General features: G+C 45.5%; 1 protein-coding gene across 1 annotated transcript in view; it reads right to left on the bottom strand.

Moving 5' to 3' along the window:
- Positions 1-21,253, bottom strand: part of XYLB (xylulokinase) — a 116,033-nt gene that overhangs the window by 19,444 nt on the left and 75,336 nt on the right. Inside the window, exons 16-17 of the mRNA XM_063147419.1 lie at positions 5,266-5,324; positions 1,501-1,588 (exon numbers count right to left, since the gene is read on the bottom strand). Coding sequence (XP_063003489.1) covers positions 1,501-1,588; positions 5,266-5,324 — 147 coding nt within the window. The remainder of the gene's footprint in view (positions 1-1,500; positions 1,589-5,265; positions 5,325-21,253) is intronic.

The raw sequence follows: 21,253 nt of genomic DNA, 5'->3' as shown, positions 1-21,253 counted from the left end.
CAGTTCCAGCAAATCGCACACATTGCACAAATCGCAGGTAATGTCCAGCTTTGCATTGCTGACCCTGCTTTCAAAATTTGGGGTTCCTAAAAAGTTGGGAGTTTTTGTCAAGCACTGAGGGGCCTATGGAGGAGGAGAGGATGGACAGCCCTTGTCTCGGGGTGGTTGGGGAGGAGAAAGGAAGCAGAACAGCCTAGTGAGCTGACTGCCACCCAGCTTCTGACGGCTCCAGTGGAGGTGGGCCCTCTGACACCCAACTGCCACCACAGGGCTGCTTCCAGTTGTGAAGAGAGAAGTCAGGACAGCCCTATAAAAAGGGAGCAGTCAGGTTCATAGAGGAGAGGTCTCTCAGTGGCTATGACACTGAGCATCCAGGTTCAGAGACAGAATTGCCAGTGAATGCCGGTTATTGGGGAATAAGGAACAAAGAACGGATATTGTCTTCCTGCCCTGCTTGGGGGCGCCTCAGAAGCATCTGATTGGCCGCTGTGCCTACAGGATGCCAGACTAGATGGGCCGTTAGTCTGATTTAGCAGGGCTGTTCTCATGTAAAGCCTGCAAAGATGACGTGATTCACGAGAGCGGCTCAGTTCAGACAACACGTTTCTCAACGGTGGTTTTAGAACTCCTCAGTGGAGTTTTTACACCGAGAAACCTCTACATAACTAATTTTTCCTCTACCATTGCTACTATTCAATGAGGTTCAAGCCAGATTGGGTAAGACAGATATATAATATAGATAAAATATTGTTCTTTTGTTAAAACCTTTTAGTATTTTAAATAATTATAGTTTATGTTATATAGAAATAACTGTAAATGTATTTTTATCTTGTAATGAAATAAAATAACAACAACAAAAAAAAAAAACAACAATAATTTTTTAAAAGAGAGAGAAGTATGTTGTCTGGTGGGAAAACTCCAGCCCACGGTGGAGTGTTGTTGTTTTTGGAAAACACTCCACATTGAATATCCACCCTGTGCAGAGGAGAGATCCTGCACAACCGTTGTGTTGCATGTTGTGTGGAGGGCTCCGTAGAGTTTCCTGTTGCGTTGAGTGGACTTTTCCCACTGGCGATGGAGTTCCCTGGCAAGAGCGGCAAAAGGAGCAAGTGCCGCTCTAGGAGAGCCGCCGGGATTGTTTTTTTGCAGCAGTGGCTGATGGGATACCATCGGGAGGACCAGGGGAAGAGAGAGGGCAGAGGAGCTGTCAATTAAACATCACAATGGATTTCACTCAACTCCATGGTAGCCCACAGTCACACAACGGTGGAGTTAGAACATGTTGTGCGGGGAGTACCTCCCAGAAGCTCAACCTTTATTGACTAACGTGTTGTCAGAACTGAACCAGCGTCATGCAAAAAACCAAGCAAGAGCACAAGTCACTGATTGGCCTGTGACAAGAATGGAAGGCAGCTACAGCACACAAGGTTTTTGAACCCCGAAGATGATATATTCTGCTGCATAGTTCATGTTGTTTCGAGGGCTCTTGGGCTGACTTACCATGGATTGCTCTGTAAGCAGATCCTAAACAGGCTGAATTAGCAGTGTCAATAGTGTAAACTGGAGCACTGAACACATCAGACAAGACCTGGGAAACATAAAAAATGTATCTTACAACCAGACTGTGGGACACAGAGGCAGTAGACTGTTTTCCTTCCCTTGTCAAGCCAGACAGACAGATGTTTAAGGTAAGAGGAGGCCTTACAGTGGTAATCAAGTTTGGAAAACTCACCCCTTAAGTCCCTGCGTACAGAACCAGAAATATCAAGTGATAAAGTAGATTTCTGTAGCTTTTTAGGGAGTTGCTCCAGAATGATACAAGGTTATAGGTGGAAATTCTGTTGTGTTTTATTCGTTTCTGAGTTTTTATTAAAAGGTAGATTTGGCCAATCCCAGAACTAAGTGATCTAATCCACGCTGATAATGCTATTTTTAAGACACATCTATCATGTTTTGTGAAGCAGCTCGATTTTGAGAAGCAGCTCTGGCTGTGACCTACTTTTAGTCTTAAGCTTTTGCCTGAAAGAATGTTTCCTTATGAATTTCCATTAACTTTACATACTAATGATATCTGGAAACGTGTACTCTGTGACGAATCAAACCCACGAGTTTTCAAGTCTTTTGAGACGTTACTGGTATGAATGGCTAAAAACAGGGCCGGCCCTACCGTTAAGAAGAGTGTGGTGGCTGGCTCAGACGGTAGGTGTTCAGGGGCACAAGATGGATAAAGCTGTATGGGCCATGTGGCAGCTCTACGCCCCCTAAGCTACCCTCAGGTGCAGTGGAGGACACTGTCTTGTAGCCAGTGTTGAAATAACACTGCTAGTTTGTTCAGCTTTTGTACACTGAACGTGTACTTGGACAAGCTGCCATCTTGACTTTTGTCTTATGTTTTGAGCTGTCTGTGGCTAGAAAAGATGGATGAAAGGCAGGAAAGAGACCACCACTGCCATCACATAAGCATTTACATAGCACTTTCCCTAAATGCTTCACATATAGTATCTCGGTAATCTTTACACACAACCCTAGTATTATTATCTCAAGGTCTGGGGTGGGCAGAATGGTAGCTTGCCTCATGCTACCTAACGAGTTGATGGCTGAGGCCTGATTTGAACTCAGAGCTTTCTGGCTCACGACTTGCACTCTTAGTCATTACGGTGCACCAGCTCTCAAGTAGAACAAACGAAAAGGAAATGCAGCAGATGCTTTAAATGTACTTAGGAAAGAGACTCTAAGGAACTATAAAATTGCAAAATATAAATAAAAACAGAGAGCATCCCATGAACTTCATACCAAGTATTTATTGCAATGACTGGCAGGAAGGAAGAGGTGAGTGAAGGGGACGGTTCCATCCTGTCTCCTGGCTCTCAGGAACATTGGAAAATGCCTTATAGTGAGTCAAAGCATTGGTCCATCTAGCACTGGTTAGGCCTCATCTTGAGTATTGTGTCCAGTTCTGGGCACCACACTTCAAGAAGGATGCAGGCAAGCTGGAACATGTTCTGAGGAGGGCAACAAGGATGATCAGGGGTATGAAAACAAAGCCCTATGAGGAGAGACTGAAACAACTAGGCATGCTTAGCCTGGAGAAGAGAAGATTGAGGGGAGACATGATAGCACTCTTCAAATACTTGAAAGGCTGTCACACAGAGGAGGGCCAGGATCTCTTCTTGATCCTCCCAGAGTGCAGGACACGGAATAATGGGCTCAAATTACAGGAAGCCTGATTCCGGATGGACATCAGGAAAAACTTCCTGGCTGTTAGAGCAGTACGACAATGGAACCAGTTCCCTAGGGAGGTTGTGGGCTCTCCCACACTAGAGGCATTCAAGAGACAGCTTTCAGGAATGCTTTAAGGTGGATTCCTGCATGGAGCATGGGGTTGGACTTGAAGGCCTTATAAGCCCCTTCCAACTCTACTATTCTATGATTCTATGATTCCAGGGTTTCAAGCAGAATTCGTTCCTGCCTCTACCTGGAGAAGCCGGGAACTTAACCCTGGATCTTCTGCATACAAGGCATGTGTCTACCACTGAACTACAGCCCCTCCCCGAGGCCTTAGACTCCCTGACGTCACCTAAGACACACACCAGAAAGGACTAAGGGAAGATTTTCTAAATATCAGATGTGGGGGAGATTCCAAAAACCTGCTGCTTGCTAGCCAAGCAGGGCTGGTTTACTTACTGAAAAGAACCCCTTTCCTTTTGGTGTTGTCCTTGCCAGAGGCCCCGCCTTTTAACCAAGTAAGGACCGCCCCATTCCGAAACCACTGGAGGAACCTCATACATGGCTTCATGTCATGGTGTCACACCTTGATTATGTCACATGTACACACAATACACATGCAGTGGGAAGTTGTGGCCAGACATGCTCCCAGCAGAAGGAACACAATGCAAACCAGGCACTTATTAACTATTGCTAGCTGCTAAATTTAAAAGGCATGAGCATTTGGACAACCAAAGCGGTGAACTTTTCCATCACAGTTTGATGTGACCTCTTTTCTTCCTGGCAGCACATTCCAGTCCACAGAATCCTTTGATAATGACTTCAAGACAGCAGGGATCTCTACAGATGTAGGTTAGCAGGAGTCTGATACAGCTCAGGGCAAAGAAACAGTGGGTGGGGAAAGGGTTAAGCCTACCTTCCCCATACTTTGAATCAAACTCCCCTCCCCACAAGTTGATTTTCTAATAATAAAAACAGTGCTAGGTCAGCCTCCAAGTTGTGCTCAGACTCCGGGCCCATGAGAGGAGGGTGCAGGGGGTACATCGTACCTGGACCCAGGGTTAAAAAGGGGGGCCGAATATTTCCTGGGATCTCAGAAAATGTTTGCATATCTTGTGTGAAGACTAGCATTCACATTTTGTGTAAGCCTACATAGTTTTATACATCGTAATTTATAGAAATTATGATCTATATTATTCATTAGACAAAAAACCCTATGGTTTACAAAAACAACGTTAAGGCTCTACAGTTTCCAACCAAGCACTAAAAAGCAGGGAAATTGGGAGTTAAGGTTCACAAGCCTTAACGCCACATCCTCCTTAAGGACACAGAAATTGCAAGTGAAATTCTCATTCTCCCAAAGCAGATAAACCATGAGGACAGTATGGAGAATATGATATGCAGCGGTGACTAGTCCCAGATTTGATAACCTTTCCTCATAGAGAAGTCACCACAGGCTCAGATCCCATTCGTCTATATGTGACATTGGGATGCTTTGCTCCAGCGTGCATCACTTTACAAATGCTTATGTATTGCCCCCAGCTCTTTAGAGTAAATAGTAAGTTTATCTACCTTTTTTTTGTACTAATACTTATGTCTTCTGATGATCTGATCTGCATTGCAACATAAAAGGATGTTTCAATAAGAATTCTTTCTCCTTATCTGTATTGTAGCATAAATGATGTTCAAATCAAATGTGCGGTCTTATCTCTGATCCTCTTTTATTTTATTTTTTATTTATTTATATTTATCGTGGAGGGAGTATAAGAGCATAAAGCCTTAAATGCAGAAAATTATCAGAGTGCTCCACTCCACCCCCGGCCCTGCTCAGACCACTATTTAAACCTTGTCCATTTCCCCCAAGAGCTTTCACTGACAACTTGGCTAGGTGGTGTACAGGCTGACCCTGCCTGGGCTACCTATGCAACATATGTCTCCTACTCAAGATCAGTCTTCTCTGGGTCTTAACTCTCTACCTGACAGCCCACAGGCTGGCTAAAACAGCAATGGGTGATCACAAATGCAATAAGCCACATTTACTTGTAAAATTGCTTTGTTGTAAGATGCTCCGCCAGTAGCCAGGATTCTTGTTGTTGGCACTGCAAAGCAAAAAGGAGAAATGAAATTAATGTGAGTAGAGTGTGACCTTATTTGTAATATGTATGGTTACTTATGATGGACTGCTGCTTACATTGGCCAAAAAATGTTTAACAGTTGGGCACTGAGAAGAGCGACTGAAGATTGATTCGCCCAGTTCTTTGCTCACACACGAAGTTGTAAATCGACATTAGCAAGTTCTGAAGCCAGCGTCTGGTTGCTTCACAAGGGACCATCTTTCCTCTTCTGCACACAACCAAGTGCTGAGTTTCGACTGGGCCCATCATGCGCCACACACACGTGAGCTGGACATTTGGTGAAGCAAGCTGAACCACTGCTTCACTGCAAACTGAACTCAATGAACATTTCAACGCAAACAGAGGATTATGTGAATTGATCGTGAACCTACTGTTTACAGCAGGGATGGGTAGCCTCCAGACCACAGACCCAATTTTGCCCAAGGAGGTTTCCCATCCATCTTGTGGAAGCTTGGACTCCCTTTGTGAGTACCACCCCCAGGGCCTGGAAGCTACCAGGATCTTGGGGAGGTGGCAAGGAGGGACAACAGTCTCCAGCTTGGAACTGGAGACGGAGGCTTGGATCTCTCCTGGAGTTCCACTGTGCTGAGACTCAGCGCGCCTAAGCAGATGATCTTTGCCTACTCCTCCGTCTAAGTTAGAGATGAAGGAAGACTGGGACTCCTTCCGTCACTCCTGTAAGAGGGTGATGAAATATTCGCCATGCAGGAGTGGCACGCAGAATTGTGGAGCCCTGTGCATAATTTTATATTGTAGCTTTGGGGTGGGGGTGGCTTAGGTTTCCATTACACAAACGTTAATTGGAAGGCAAGTCAGCAAAGTCCCAGAAAACAGATCCCTTTACCAAGCCCTAGGGGGTACAGTAATGAAATCTGGTCCAGACCTGAACTGATAGTAAAGAAGGGGAAATGAGCCCATTGCAAAACAACAGAATTGGTTTCAATCTTGGTATCATCCTGATTTCACATAGTGGGACAGGTAATGGACTGCATACTGCTCACATGAAGTTTCTAAGCCCGGCGTGCTTTATTTGGGCGCAGACATTCACAATGCAGCCAAGGGCTCAGCAAAGAGACTTCATTCCACCGATAAATTTAATCAGATCTTCCTCTTTGGAGGATATTCAGTGATGCACAAATTGGGTTTAAAAAGCCATTAAGATCTCTGTCAATGTCAGTAAACAAATAAACCACACAGCCGAGTGATTCCTTGGAGAAAACAAGTTTCAATTATACCTGCGCACAGTGACAGAGCCCTGCCAATATTTTCAGGAACATGACACAGAAGCCAGTGAAAAATAACCGCTAAAACCACTAGGCTTAGGAAACAAGGCGAGGCAAAGCAAAAGCGTCCCAATAACAATGCTAAAATCCTTATGGTTTGAATCAGAAGATTCTGTTCTATATACCAGAGGCAAGAGACCAACAAGTGACATTACAGTAAAACAGATGTGCAGTCATAGTTCTGGGTCTCCTTAGATGAGACAAGACCAGCCCAACATTTTGCACCCCGAGTTGCTGAACTGCATAAAACAAGAGGTGCATCCTATAGTTCCTTGCAATGTTGCAAGGAATGCTAGGCCATAATTCTCAGATTGCATCCTATTTCATCATACCCTTCAAACGATTGTTTGCCCATCTCCAAAAAGGATATCACAGAGCTGGAAACGATTCAGAAAAAGGCAACCAGAACAATCAGGGAATCGGAGTATTTCCCCTGCAAAGAAAAACTAATACACAGGAGGCCTTTTCGCTTAGATTATTTTTAAAAAATGAACTAAGGCGATACTTAATGGTGCTTTGTAAAATTATATATGGTGTGGAGAAAGCAAAGACAGCAAAAACGTTTTGTTCCTTCCTCATAACACTAGATCTCAGGGGTCGTCTAATGAAAAAGAAGCTGATTGGCAATAGATTCAGGACAGACAAGTACCTCTTCACAGTGCATTAACTTATGGAATTTACTGCCACAAGATGTGGCAATGGCCACTAGCCTTAAAAAGGGATTAGGCAAAACATCAAGGAGTACTTGTCTAGCAATGCGTATTACTCATGATGAACATAGGATCATCCATCTTCAGACCCAGTGAATACCAACAGGAGAAGGCTGTTTCCTTAACACCTTGCCATGGGCTTCATGGGGGAATTGGGTTGGCCGCTCTGCGACGTAAGATACTGGACTAGACATACCCTCTCTGTGACCCATCAGGGTTCATCTTATTATTTTCATCTATAACCATGGTGTTTGTTTTTGCTATTGATAGATAGCCACACACAACTTAGGTGCACTGTTTGATCTCAGTAAGAACATAATAACTCAGTAAATCTAGGGTATTCCTGTAGGATTCAGCGTTGGAGCTACGGTCAGTGCTAGTTCCCAGAAACATAGGCCATGGCTAGACCTACCCAGTCTAGCGCTATGGAGGGGGTTTGATCTCGCGATATGTTTATCACGAAATCTCCCCCTCTGTCTGCACGCGGTGCACGACGTCCTAGAAGGAAGACGACGTCACACACCCCATTTTTATTTTTATTTTTAAAGGAGACGGAGCGCACAAGCGCTCATGTGCAAAAGGTCAGGTTTTTAAAAATTAATTTAAATTCATTTTTTTAATTAAATGAATTACCACGCTCCCCTCCACTCCACCCCCAATGGGCACAGAGCTCCTGAGAAGCTCTGTGCCCCGTGCCCGGCTCCCGGCTCCTCGCGGTTACTCACGAGGAGCCAGGACAACCCGCGATGCACACCCACACGTTCTGTGATCTTGGGATCATCCCGAGACCGAGGAAAAAGCAGGATTAAAGGGTAGGGCGATATCCTGGGGAAATGGAGGGATCATCCCTCCCTGCTCCCGGGATGCCCTGTGTGTCATGTGGACGCACAGGGACGATCCAGGGATGATTCCCAGGATTTTGCCCTGTCTAGCTACGCCCATAGTCCAAACCAAAGCCACACAGTGCTTGAATTGCAGGAAGAAAGACAGGGGGAGCCCTTTGCGAAATCCACAAGCCCTGACCAATCCCAATTTAGACAAAGTCTACCCTCCTGTAATTTGCCTTTTACAATCATAGCTAAGGGCACAATCCCATTCATGGCTGGACAGAAAAGGGGTCTTAAAACTCTCAGCATCCCTTCAGCTAGCAGTGCTGACTGGGGCATGCCAGGTGATGTAGGAGTTTTTTCTGTCTAAACATGCATAGGATTGCTGCCTCTCATCCCCCTATAATTTGAGTACCGAATCCACATAAGCTCAAGCCCCTAAGAACATCTGACACTGCCTGTAGAAATAAAGTCCTAGGATTGTCAGGCAAAGCAAGCCAAGATCAAAACTCGAGGAGGCCTCCAGACACAGTTCTCCAAGATTGAGGGCGAGATGGGGTATCTATACGATGCCGCATTGGTGTCTCATTCCCTCAAAACCCCGCAGCATCGCTGCTGTGAGGCGGAAACAATAAAGTTAAATGGCAGGAGGGAGCGCGGGGGCTATCCGGCCAGGAAAGCCGCAGCGCCAGCGGCCATTCAGCTTGTCAAGCCCGCCCCCTGCCTCACGTTCCCGCGCTTACCTGATCCGCCCACTTGCATAACCCAAGCCAAGGCCACCACTGACACATGAAGAAACAACATGGTGACCTCAGACCAAAGGGAAAAGTCGCAGTAAGTCAGCCCTTTCAAAAAGCGCAGTTTCGGGGGGGGGGACCCGTCGTGGTTTATATAAACAACAGAGCGCCACTGTGCAGCCACAAGGGGGTAAATAAGGCGTAGAGACACCCCTGTGCAAAAGGGCAGGGAAGCAAGTCAGGGAATCCAGGAAACCATTCCCCCAAATATCTTTGCATGGGGGAAAGGGGGCGGGGCCAGAAGAAATGACCATGAACATCTGGGGAGCCCTGGGGGGCAGATTTGACCCCTATGCCTGAAGCTCCATACCCCTGTCCCAAAAACCACTCTTCTTAGCACTTCACATACAACAATTATCTGTCTGCCGCCCTGAAATCCCAGTGATATAAGGCGGAATGCAGATATTTAATAAATAAAATTAATAAACACCAAAAAACATATGGTTGGTCCAATACAATTAGTGTTAACACTGAAACCTTCCTTTCGCTTGGACCTGAGATTTTGAGACAAGAAACCACTGTGGCCGTATTAAGATTGCAAGCTTCAGCAAACAGACAGGCAAATAAGCCAAAGGAATCCTTTAAAAAATCACTCTATTCCAACATCAGCCTGCTTATGTAGATTGGTAGCTGATGCGTACCTTAACAGGCAAGCACCAGGTGGTACCAATCTATTCACTGGACAGGGTACTTACAAACAGGATAGTGGTGTTGCCTAGCAACAAGAAGATACTTAAGGCTCGAAATTTAGCTTATAGAAATCTAACAGCCCGAAGAGAAACAAAGCCACGGCCTAATCTAAGATTTATCATCTCAACTGGGGTGGGAGGGGGAAGAGGCAGAAGAGGACGCAGGCAATACAATTAGTGTATTTTCAGAAGGAATCATTAATTGGCAAAACAATACAAAACTGCCCACAAGCAAACTGTAAGGTGCACTTGATTAAGCTAAAAGTTGATGATCAAAAGATGATGAAGAAATTAACCCAAGGGCAACCCCATGAGAGCCAATAGTTCATGTGGGTGAAAAAAAGGGATGGGGGGGGGTAATGTAACAAATTAGTTTATCAGGCTGGGGTGTAGCTGCAGTTGTATGGGGTAGGCCTTGTTTTTATGCTGGCATTTGTTGTTTTTTAGGGAGTTTCCTGCTGTAACTGCTTTGGTTGGGCTGGGACTTGGGAGATCCGGGTTCTAGTTCTCACTCGGCCATGGAAGCTCACATTCAGCCCAACCTACCTCACAGAGTTGTTGTTGTGAGGATAAAAACGGAGAGGAGAAGGATTATGTATGCCGCCTTGGGTTCCTTGAAAGAAAAAAGGCGGGGTATAAATGCAATAAAAATGAAATAAATTTACTACCGTTATCGGTTTTTATTATGTGCTGTACTCTGCCTTGAGAGGGCTGCAGTCCTGAGAAACGGCCAGAAGGAAAAGGAAAGGAACCTCTCGTGCAAGCACTGAGTCATTACTGACTCTTGGAAGGACGCCAGCTTTCGCTGACATTTTCTTGGCAGGCCTTATAGCGGGGTGGTTTGCCGTTGCCTTCCCCAGCCGTTATTACCTTTCCCCCAGCTAACTGGGTACTCATTTTACCGACCTCGGGAGGATGGAAGGCTGAGTCGACCCGAGCCGGCTGCCTGAAACCAGCTTCTGCTGGGATCGAACTCAGGCCGTGGGGAGAGTTTTAGCTGCAGAAACTGCTGCTTTACCGCTCTGCGCCACACGAGGCTCATCGCCGAGAAACGGCCAAGAAACATTTAAAATAAAATAAAATAAATAAATATAAAATAAGTAATGAGAGCCATGCATCAGGATGTCCTAAGTTCAAACTGTGCCTCTGCCATTAACAAAGAAGTTGGCTTTATGAAAGCACCCCACCCTCCCTCTCTCTCTCTCTCTCTCTGCCTCAGCTCCAGATCTACAATTTAAGGATAGTGAGGACACAATCCTATGCATGTCTACGGAGATAAGTCCTACAGTTCCCAGTATCCCCAGCCAGCCACTGCACCCTGATTCAATCAATGGGTACAAGTCACACTGGATGTATGCCACCTGCAGGTACAGAGGCAGTATTCCAGTAAACAGGAGAAAACCAGTTGCTGAGGAACAACAGTGCTAGAGGGCTATATTTCCTGTGGGCATTTGGTTGGACACGGTGGGAAATAGGATGCAAGGGGGATTCCACACGTCGTACTGAGGGCGCTTCCATGCGCCCCCAGTGCGACCCCAAAGCGATTGTGTAGCTTGCCTGGCGAAGAGACGAAGAAGAGGCGTCCTTGCCACCGCCGCCACCCACCTACCTCGCCGGCTGGGTCGGAGAGCTCGGTGCTTCTTCCGCTCTCCACCCCACCTTCTTCTGCCAAGCTCTCCGACCCGGCCGACGAGGAGGTAGGTGGGTGGCGGGTGGCGGCGGCAGCAAAGACGCCTCTTCCTCGTCTCTTCGCCAGGCAAGCTACACGATCGCTTTGGGGTCGCACTGGGGGCGCCCTCAGTACGACGTGTGGAATCCCCCCTAGACTAGACAGGCCTTTGGTCTGATCTAACAGAGTTTTTCCTATGTGTGGCCTACCTCACAAGGTTGTTGTAAAGGTTATTGGGATCACCAAGCTATGCGGACACTTGGAACACACTAAATCAGGAGTGGGCAACTGGTGTCCAACTTGTGTGCAACTCCCAATTGTTGCTAGTCAGCACAGCCAATGGTGGGGCATGATGGGAGTTGCAGTCTATCAGCAGCTGGAGGCCCACACGTTGCCCACCCTTGAGGTGTGGCCACTGTAAAGAAGGCAAACTCCATGTTAGGCATCATAAGAAAAGGAATTGAGAATAAAACAGCCAGGATCGTACTGCCCTTATACAAATCGATGGTGCGACCACACTTAGAATACTGTGTACAGTTCTGGTCACCACACCTAAAAAAGGATATTATAGAGCTGGAAAAAGTGCAGAAAAGATTAACTAAAATGATTAAGGGGCTGGAGCATCTACCCTACGAGGGAAGGTTACATCAACTGGGATTGTTTAGCTTGGAAAAAGGAGACTAAGGGGAGACATGATAGAGGTGTACAAAATTATGCACGGTATGGAGAATGTGGATAGGGAGACAGTTTTCTCCCTCTCTCAAAATACTAGAACCGAATGGGATCATCCCATGAAACTGATTGGTGGGAGATCCAGGACAAATAAAAGGAAGTCCTTCTTTTACACACAGCACATAGTTAAGTTATGGAACTCACTACCACAGGATGTAGTGATGGCCACCAATTTGGATGGCTTTAAAAGGGGGTTGGATAAGTTCCTGGAGGCAAAGGCTATCAATGGCTACTAGCCCTGATGGTTGTGTGCTAGCTCCAGTATTCGAGGCAATAAGCCTGTGTGCACCAATTGCTGGGGAACATGGGTGGGAGGGTGCTGTTGCACCATGCCTGGCTTGTTCATCCTTGGCCGATGGCTGGTTGGCCACTGTGTGAACAGAGTGCTGGACTAGATGGAGCCTTGGTCTGATCCAGCATCAGGGCACTTCTTATGTTCTTAACTACTAAGCCTATAAATGTAAATGTGACGTGTTATTACAATTGGGGCCAGCATCCAGGGTAGGCACGGCTGGGCTCTTGCCAACGGCCCACACCCCAGCAGGGACCCACTGAAGAGCCGCCTGGAGTTGCTCCTCCCCTTCACCACTGCAGCCTGCTCGTTCTCCTGCCTCTTACTCTGGCCTAGAAAATCGTGGCGATGAGAGGAAGGTGCAGCGGAGATTCCTGCCTGCTTAGTCACTGGCTCTCTGCCTGTCAAGCAAGCAAGCGATAAGAATGATGAGAACGAGAGGGAGGAGCGATAGAGGCCAGTGACAATGGCGGTGAGACGACTGAAGGGCTGGGGCCCACCGGGGATGTCTTGCCCGCGTGTGTCCTCAAAAATCTGGAGCCAGCACTGATTACTCTGCAGGTGCCAGCCCCAATTTCAGGGATTCACTCATCTGCTCCAGATCTGTTGGGGACTCTTATGTTCACATTGCGAATTCAACGCAAGATTAAATTTTGCTCACATGTGCAGACATTAGAAATGTCCAAAACAGCAGAAATGCACCCCAAGAAGCCATCCAAATTTGCTTCACAAAAGACATTCCGGGCTGCTGTGATGCCTTTTACACAGAAACCCATCACCACTTTCAAAACCACAAAAAGGTTTTATTCCATGTTTGGATTCAGAGGCGTTTGATCCAATTAAGGGGGGGGGGGGGAATGTACACCGGGGAGCCACCTGAAATACCCTTGGCTTTAAGGATGTGCTATAAATTCCTGGTTTTAATGACCACTAAATGTCACCAAACTCTACTGCACCATACTAAACAACAAAAGGACTGTGGCGATGTGAACGGCACTGAAACTGCCTTTGAATGACTTGGGTCTAAATTATACTCCTTCCAGAACGTTCACATGACCCTAGTGAGGACAAATCCATCATGAAATGACAATGAAGAGAGCCATGACAACACTGGCGTTAATCAGAGACACACCCCATTCATTCATTCATTCATTCATTCATTCATTCATTCAGCTACAGAAAGTCCAACATGCTGATTTCAAACTCTTCTCTCATATTTAATAACAGTCCAAAGGAACATCCTGCAGTGGACAAGTTCTGGACGCTTGCAACACCCATGGCCCATCTCACAAACAATACCAAGGAGCTGGAAACGGTACAGAAAAAGCCAAACAAAATTAGTAAGAAGTTGCAGCACCTTCCTGATCAGGAAAGGCCAGTGCATTGGGGGGGCTTTTACTTCTGGGGGGGGAAAGGCAACTAAAAGGGGCGATGTCTTAGAGGTCTATAAAAGTATGGGAGCGAAGATAGAGATTTTTCTCCCTCTCTCATAACAGATCCTTCTCAGCGGCCATTCTCTGCATCTGGACCTCCCTGCCAAGGGAAGCTAGGTTGCCTCCAACTCTGCTATCCTTCTACCTGCAGGCAAAGATGTTTCTATTCAGGCAGGCTGTCAGTAAGTTGGTCATAGAATCATAGAATAACAGAGTTGGAAGGGGCCTATAAGGCCATCGAGTCCAACCCCCTGCTCAATGCAGGAATCCACCCTAAAGCATCCCTGACAGATGGCTGTCCAGCTGCCTCTTGAAGGCCTCTAGTGTGGGAGAGGCCACAACCTCACCAGGCAACTGATTCCATTGTCGTACTGCTCTAACAGTCAGGAAGTTTTTCCTGATGTCCAGCTGGAAATGCTTCTGCAGTGGTTTTTAACTGGTTGGGTGCTGTCTATTTCTTTTAATGTTGTGTTTTTAATATGTTTTGTTTTTACATTGCATTTTAATTAAGATTTTGTTTTAAATGTCTTTTTCATTATCGTTAGCCACTTTGAGCACCATTTTGGGTGGAAAGGCGGGATGGGAATTTAATACATAAGCAAACAGACATTGAAACTCAAGATGTCCGCATGAAATTGATTACCAGGAAGTTCGGGACAAAGGTAAACAAAAAGTATGCCTTTAATGTGTTTTAATTCCATATTTTAACCTATATCAATTTTTGCTGTGTGGTTTTATCCTGGTTGTGCTTTTTATATTGCATTTTGTATTTGTGTTTTTAGATTGTTGGTTGTTTTTATGCTCTTTGTGATTTTAACTTTTGTGAACCGCCCAGAGAGTTTCGGCTATTGGGTGGTATAAAAATGTAATAAATAAATAAATATGTAACACAAGTAACCTAAAGAATTCACTGCCACAAGATGTGGTGAATGGCCATTAGATGTCTTTTAAAGGGGGGATTAAACAAAACCTTCAAGGATAGTTCTATTAACGGCTACTAACCATTACAGTTACACGGAACTTCCATATTCAGAAGCAGTATGCTTAGGGTCTCCAACATGGTGGCCATGGGCACCAATCTGACCTCAGAAACCTCTCTGCCGCTCCTGATTTTTATTTTGTTTTTTAAGATGCATTAAAAATGTAATTGGGAGACTAGCATGCCGCAAAGCAAAGGGCTGCCCCCAGCACCATTTTTGTTTGGGTTCAAAGGAGTGGTTTTGTGTTTTGAAGCTCAGGCCCCACCTCTGCTGTGTACTGAAGTTCCTGGGCAAATTACTTTTCTTTTAATCTCACCAGCTTGCCTTCTGGAAAAGGAGTGTTTTTGTAACTGGCCATCCCCACCATGGCAGCCATTTTGTGAATGACCAAGTCCCCCCCATGAAAGCCATTTTGTGAGAGTGCCCACAACACCCTCCCAAAATTCTAAATGTGCCCACTGTGAATGCCAGTGAATGAGAGCTCTTCTATCATGCCCTGGATGCAGGGTTCTCATGGAAGTTGCCCACTGTTGTGAACAGGATGCTGGCCTTTGGGCTGATCCAGCAGGTCTCTTTTTTGCTCTCCAACCCCACGCTTTCATATCTACCTTTCCCATATCAGTCTTTTATTACACAGTAATATTATCTTTTTTAAAAAATATATATCTTCATACAAAAAAAAATTAAGTGCAAGATCAAAAGAAATTAAGACCTATGGGAATGTGAAGCATACTTAAAATATATGAAAGTCAAAGTGGACAGACCTATCTGCCTAGACAGGTCTCTGGCGCTTCTAAATGGAACGTGGTCTCTGCGTGGGGAAAAACAACCTTTCTGTTTTAACCACCATCCTTCCCATCTCTACTTAAGCAAAGAAAACCGATGGTGTATTATGGTCCTTCCACCCCCCCACCCCCCTTTTTCTTCTCATTGGTGCTGCTGCCATGGAAAATGCATAATTATGTGGAAAGAGGCCTGGAAGATAAGCACATCAACAGCTCCATGGGTTACAGAGGGAACTTGGCAGTCAAGGCGGCGGTACCTCCCACCCTCCTTTCACCAACTACGGAGTTCTTATGGACATGTTGCCCCTTGTGGTCAGACATATGGCAATACTTGGCAAGAAGGCAGAACCGTTTTGAGATTTTGTGAACTGTTAAAAGCTTTGTGTCTGCGTCAAAATTGCCTATCAAATGAAACATTCAATTCAGATTTTAAAATACGTGGGAAGCTACCGTCTCTTCTTTGTTATTTCTCTCGTTCACACACACACACACACTCAGAAACAAACGTCCGCGGCCCCTCCATTTTATTGATCTCCTATCCATCTTTCCCCCCCTTTCTTCCAATTTGGCAACATTCATTTCTCACTACAAGGTGCCCAGAACTGACTGCGCTTAGCTTCAAGTTCCCTGGCACACACAAAAATATTAAAAAATGCCAGACTGTTTCAAGAAGAAGAAAAAAACTCAGTGCTCCTGCTGCAGTAGCCAACTGAAGCTGAGTAACTAAGCGGAATTCCTGCATTAAGTGGAATTCTTGGAAATGAATCTAAGCATTCTGGGTAGAACGCGTCTGTGTTTAACTCTAGGGCAAGCAGCAAACGCAGCTTTGTAACAAATGCAGGGTATCAGGGAGCCGCAGTTCCAATGGCAGTAGAGTGGCCCTTCCCATTTCCAACTGGATGTAGCCATTAGGGGGGTAAGTAATGTTAAGGATATTGGTTTGCCCCATTGAGATGCAGAGGCAACGGGCCAGCTCACACGACCGCACCACATATACTGGCTGTTTTCCATAAGTATTTGCCATACTGTCAAAACCCAGCGAACACAGCTTGTGGGGGGCTGGGGGCAACAACACTCAAAAAGCCAACAACAGCACACTGTGGCTTGTTAACCACGCTACAGCCATGGAAACCAGGACAATGGGCCTGTTCAGACAACACGCTAAGCCATAGTTAGGCCGCTAACCCTTTTACAGCAAGGGTAAAAGTATAACGTGTCGGTTATCACCTTTAAAGCGCTACATGGTTTGGGTCCAGGCTACCAGCGGGATCGCCTTCTCCGGTACAATCCGCCCCGCACACTCAGGTCCTCTGGGAAGAATTTACTCCAGCCAACAAAAACAAGACTGTTACCCAGAGGACCTTTTCTTCTGCCGCTCCCAGATTGTAGAATGGCCTGCCGAGAGAGATTTTTCAACTTAACAGTCTTCCGGAATTTAAGAAAGCCATAAAGACTGATCTCTTCCAGCAGGCCTACCCAATTGAATTTTAAGATGCCTTTTAATAATGTATTAGTTTTTAATGTTTTAATCAATTATATGTATTTTATGGTGTTTGCATTTGTGTTGTACCCCGCCTTGATCCAGAGGGAAAGGCGGGTAACAAATAAATAAATTATTATTATTTTTATTATTATTATTATTATTATTATTATTATTATTATTATTATTATTATTATATGGTTAGTGAGTGTGTATAAAGCGTGGTTATGTAGCCACCATGGTTAGGAATGGTTCACACAACATGTTAAGTCATAGTTCACATGACACACTAAGCCATGTTTAGCTCAAAATGCTTAACCACTGGGGCTTAGTGTGTTGTCTGAACAGGGTCTCTTCTCCTATTTGTGTCATACTTTCATTACCCTAGAGGTGTTTTTTTTCTATGAGTGCCCATCTTGCCTTTTTCTTTGCTTTACAAATTATACAGGGTCCCATCATCAATAAGGAGTCCAGGATGGGCCCCTGATAAGGCCGCCACATCCTCCTTGCAAGGGGATAAAAGCACTCCTTTGTCTTGCCAATCCAACATCTCAAATTTGCCACAATGCTGAAAACAGAGCTTCTTTCTGTTCATGCCACCCTGTTGACATGCTGCACCCTAATGTCCCTCAAAAACAGAAGATGCAGTCGGACTGCCTCTCACCATATTGTCCCACTGTTCCCTCTGCACACCTCTGTGCCCTGCAAGCTGCCAAGTAAGATTGGGAAGCCACTGGCTAGCTAGAATGGGCTTGGATGAACATTAGGCAAAGTGAAAAGTGGAGGAAAATGATAGGAGAGACAACAGCAGCATCTTCTCCCACTGCCTTAAGACTTGCCATGCTAAAGGCAGGCTCTCTGGATTGCAATTTTTCTACCCAAGTTACTTATACTTGTGGTCTGTCTCCATGGCTTCCCAATCACTCGATACAGGAGGAGGCAGGCAGTTGTCCACAAAGATCACAGCAACGCACAGGGAAATGCAGTCATGAAAAATATACTGGACTTCCTTAGAGTTGCCATCAAAAAGTCACCTAAAGTGATTTTGGGGGTTCTCTCCCCTGAGGAATTCCAAGGCAAGACAAAAAGAGTTTTGGTCAGGAAAGAAAAGAAGCAAAGGTAGTAAACTGAAGTATCTTATAGTGCGTCATCAGATGAGCGCTTTATCGCAAGCCACTCACGGCTTTTCGCAGGTCCTTGTCACAACGCCGTCCGCCTCCCACCTATCTCCCGCTCCTTCTGGTCTTTTACCCGTCATAAAATAAGACAGAGAAAATCCAATTTTGGGGGCTATAGCAAAACTTGCCGCTATTTCCTGCTGTGTGCAGGAGAAGCCGTGCGATAAAAACGCCCACTGAATGGGCCACGTGGTCATTACTTGCTTCCTCTTTCTTCCCCATGTGAAGAAAGAGGAAGCTGCTCGTCCCTATCGTGGGACAGCAGGAGGAGGCAAAGTGACGGTAGGGAAACGCGATTTCCCCCTCGTCTGATGACACTAATAGACTACCCAATTCCCAAAACATAAATTTCGCAAAATATGCATAAAATGCAAATTTAGATAGTCGGCATAGATGTAGCAGAATTCATCTTGTTTCCAAATGGAATGGGGTGGGGGAAACATCACAGTGGGGAAAAAAGTGCTTACAATTAAAGAATTACTATCTGGATGAAGCCCCACATTATTGTGTATTTAGCATAATGGTTAAGCTAGCACTGAAGCCAAAAATGCTAATTGCATAGCATGTCATCCTCATGGCGTAAAATTAAAAGCTCTCTCCATTGCTCAAGGCCAGAAAGGGTCTGTACATGCTGGAGCAGGAGCTGGGAGTGGAGTGGGGGTGGGAGACGACACCAGGGAATTGCAACTGGCCCCAGCTCCTTTGCACATGCCCACTTCTTCCTTCTAGACACGCAACTCTCATTTACACTTGACGGTATTCCCTTTAGCAAACACCAAACCTGTTGTGAAAAGTGTGAATAGGCCCTGGGTGGAAAAGGCTGCTCATAGGCAAAGTCTCTCTCTATAGCCACAGATACTATTAATATTCTCTCTATTCCCAGAAATAGTATTAAATGTGGGCTCCCCCTCCCTCAAAAAAACCCCACCATTCTCTCTTCGTTACTACTTCCAGAGGCACAGAAGGTTTTGTACGCTGAAAAGGTTAATTATACAATGAATAAAATAAAGTACTTGAATAAATTGTATGTTTTATAGGCAATGGGAGGTTGAAGGTTGGCAGATTTGTCTAGTGCAGAAGAGAAAGCATGTTAGGTATTGATAACTGCTGCCAAGTAGCCAAATGAAGTATTAACCAGCGAAATGGGGAGGCTCAGAAGCAGCCATGTTAGCGTCACTGGCTGTTGACAGCAATAGATTATGTAAGGTCATAAAAGGAGGAACTCCTTGTCACCAAAGACTCACCCAAGTCAAAGCCTGAGAGCTCCATCACACCTACTTTTTTTTCCCCTGGCTCACTTGAGGGAATGGTATTAAAGGCAAAACTGAAGTACTTTGGCCACATAATGAGAAGACAGGATACCCTGGAGAAGAGGCTGATGCTAGGGAAAGTGGAAGGCAAAAGGAAGAGGGGCCGACCAAGGGCAAGATGGATGGATGATATTCTGGAGGTGACAGACTTGACCTTGGGGGAGCTGGGGGTGGCAACGGCCAACAGAAAGCTCTGGCGTGGGCTGGTCCATGAAGTCACGAAGAGTCGGAAGCGACTGAACGAATAAACAACAACAAATGCATCTGCGATTTCCACCTCCATTTCATTAGGGCATCAAGTGCTGGTCACTTTCACATATGTGTGCTGTTGTGCTATTTCACATTGTTTACCTTTTCACCTGCGCCGGTTCACACTTCCTGGTATCGCCACCCCACCCCACCCCTTCTCCTTCCCCCTCCATTGGTTCTTGTGGTTAATGGACATTCTGATGGACATGGGCACCTTCCCTCCCCTCGCTCTGGTTTTGTTCTCTAAAGTTTAGCAATTTATTGTTTCATCAGCTGGGCACCTCATACAGTGGACAAAAAAAAGAGGTAAGTTGAAATGGGTGGATGATAGTGCAATGACAGTGAGGTTGGAGCAGCGAAAGTCCGTTTGACTGACTCGTTGCACTGGAAGAGAACCGCACCGCCCTCCTCTTTCATCAGCAAGACTGCCCTTCAACGCACACGCCCCCAAGAAGGGATGTTCTACGACATACAGCAAGGACGGCAATACATGGGGACAGAAGGGCGGTTTTATCCCATGTGGAGAAAAAATACTGCACTTTCCCCGCCCTAGAAAAACACAGAAAATGGAGGGGAAGAGGCAAGATGACTGCAGGATAGGGACGTTGGGTATGAGGGTCACGGGGCAAAAGAATAAACAAGGCAGGACGACACTGTGATAAAACGCTGATGTGATGGCGCGCTGGGCATCTTCCGGAAATACTGCAAGTTCTGCCAGTTTCAATTGAGCTGGTCTTTGGGGATAAGCATAATGGGTTGGATCCAGGACCTGCCTTCCAACCCTAGGTCAGCAAAGTGTGGAGAAATTTCTGTGATGTTTCCTGAAACGTGGAACTGTATTGCTGGGGAAGCGGGAAGAGATGTTGCTTTGGTTAACTGCCCCAAGCCTTCAGGGTAGGTCAACTACAAATGTAAATATATATACATATGTTTGTTTGTTTATTTATTACATTTTTATACCGCCCAATAGCCAAAGCTCTCTGGGCGGTTAGAGACAGAATTCCAATGTAGGCCCTAAAATTTATAATTGAGTTTAATTGCCAGAGTGCAATTAAGTAAGGGATTGAATATAATGGTGATAAGGGAGCTAGACCATCGAGTATATTGACCATATTATCAAAACTGCTTCGGCAACATGGAGCTAAATACAGATCAAGCTGTTTCTGCCTTTTTGTACAAGGTGTGGCTCGTGTTGAGATCCGCAGTGAACTGGAATTACGAACATAGGGAGTTTGCTTCAGTGCTTAAAGATAAGATCATCATATTTTCCTAACCCAAGGACAGTTGTTCGCCTTTCAGAAAATATCAGCATTTGTTGCTTTGCAGCCTTGAATTATTCATCAACCTCAGACACTTTCTTGTCCAATTCACTTTGTCATTTCCCTCTAACTTATTCCCAGCAGCTCCGATGAAAATATAACACAATAACACCTGCTTACAAGAGGCATTCAATTTAGTACATGTCTTGATTGAAAAGAC

The sequence above is a fragment of the Elgaria multicarinata genome, chromosome 1, assembly GCF_023053635.1.
Source record: "Elgaria multicarinata webbii isolate HBS135686 ecotype San Diego chromosome 1, rElgMul1.1.pri, whole genome shotgun sequence".
NCBI classification, from domain to species: Eukaryota; Metazoa; Chordata; class Lepidosauria; order Squamata; family Anguidae; genus Elgaria; species Elgaria multicarinata.
This window is presented reverse-complemented; position numbering and strand designations above follow the sequence as displayed.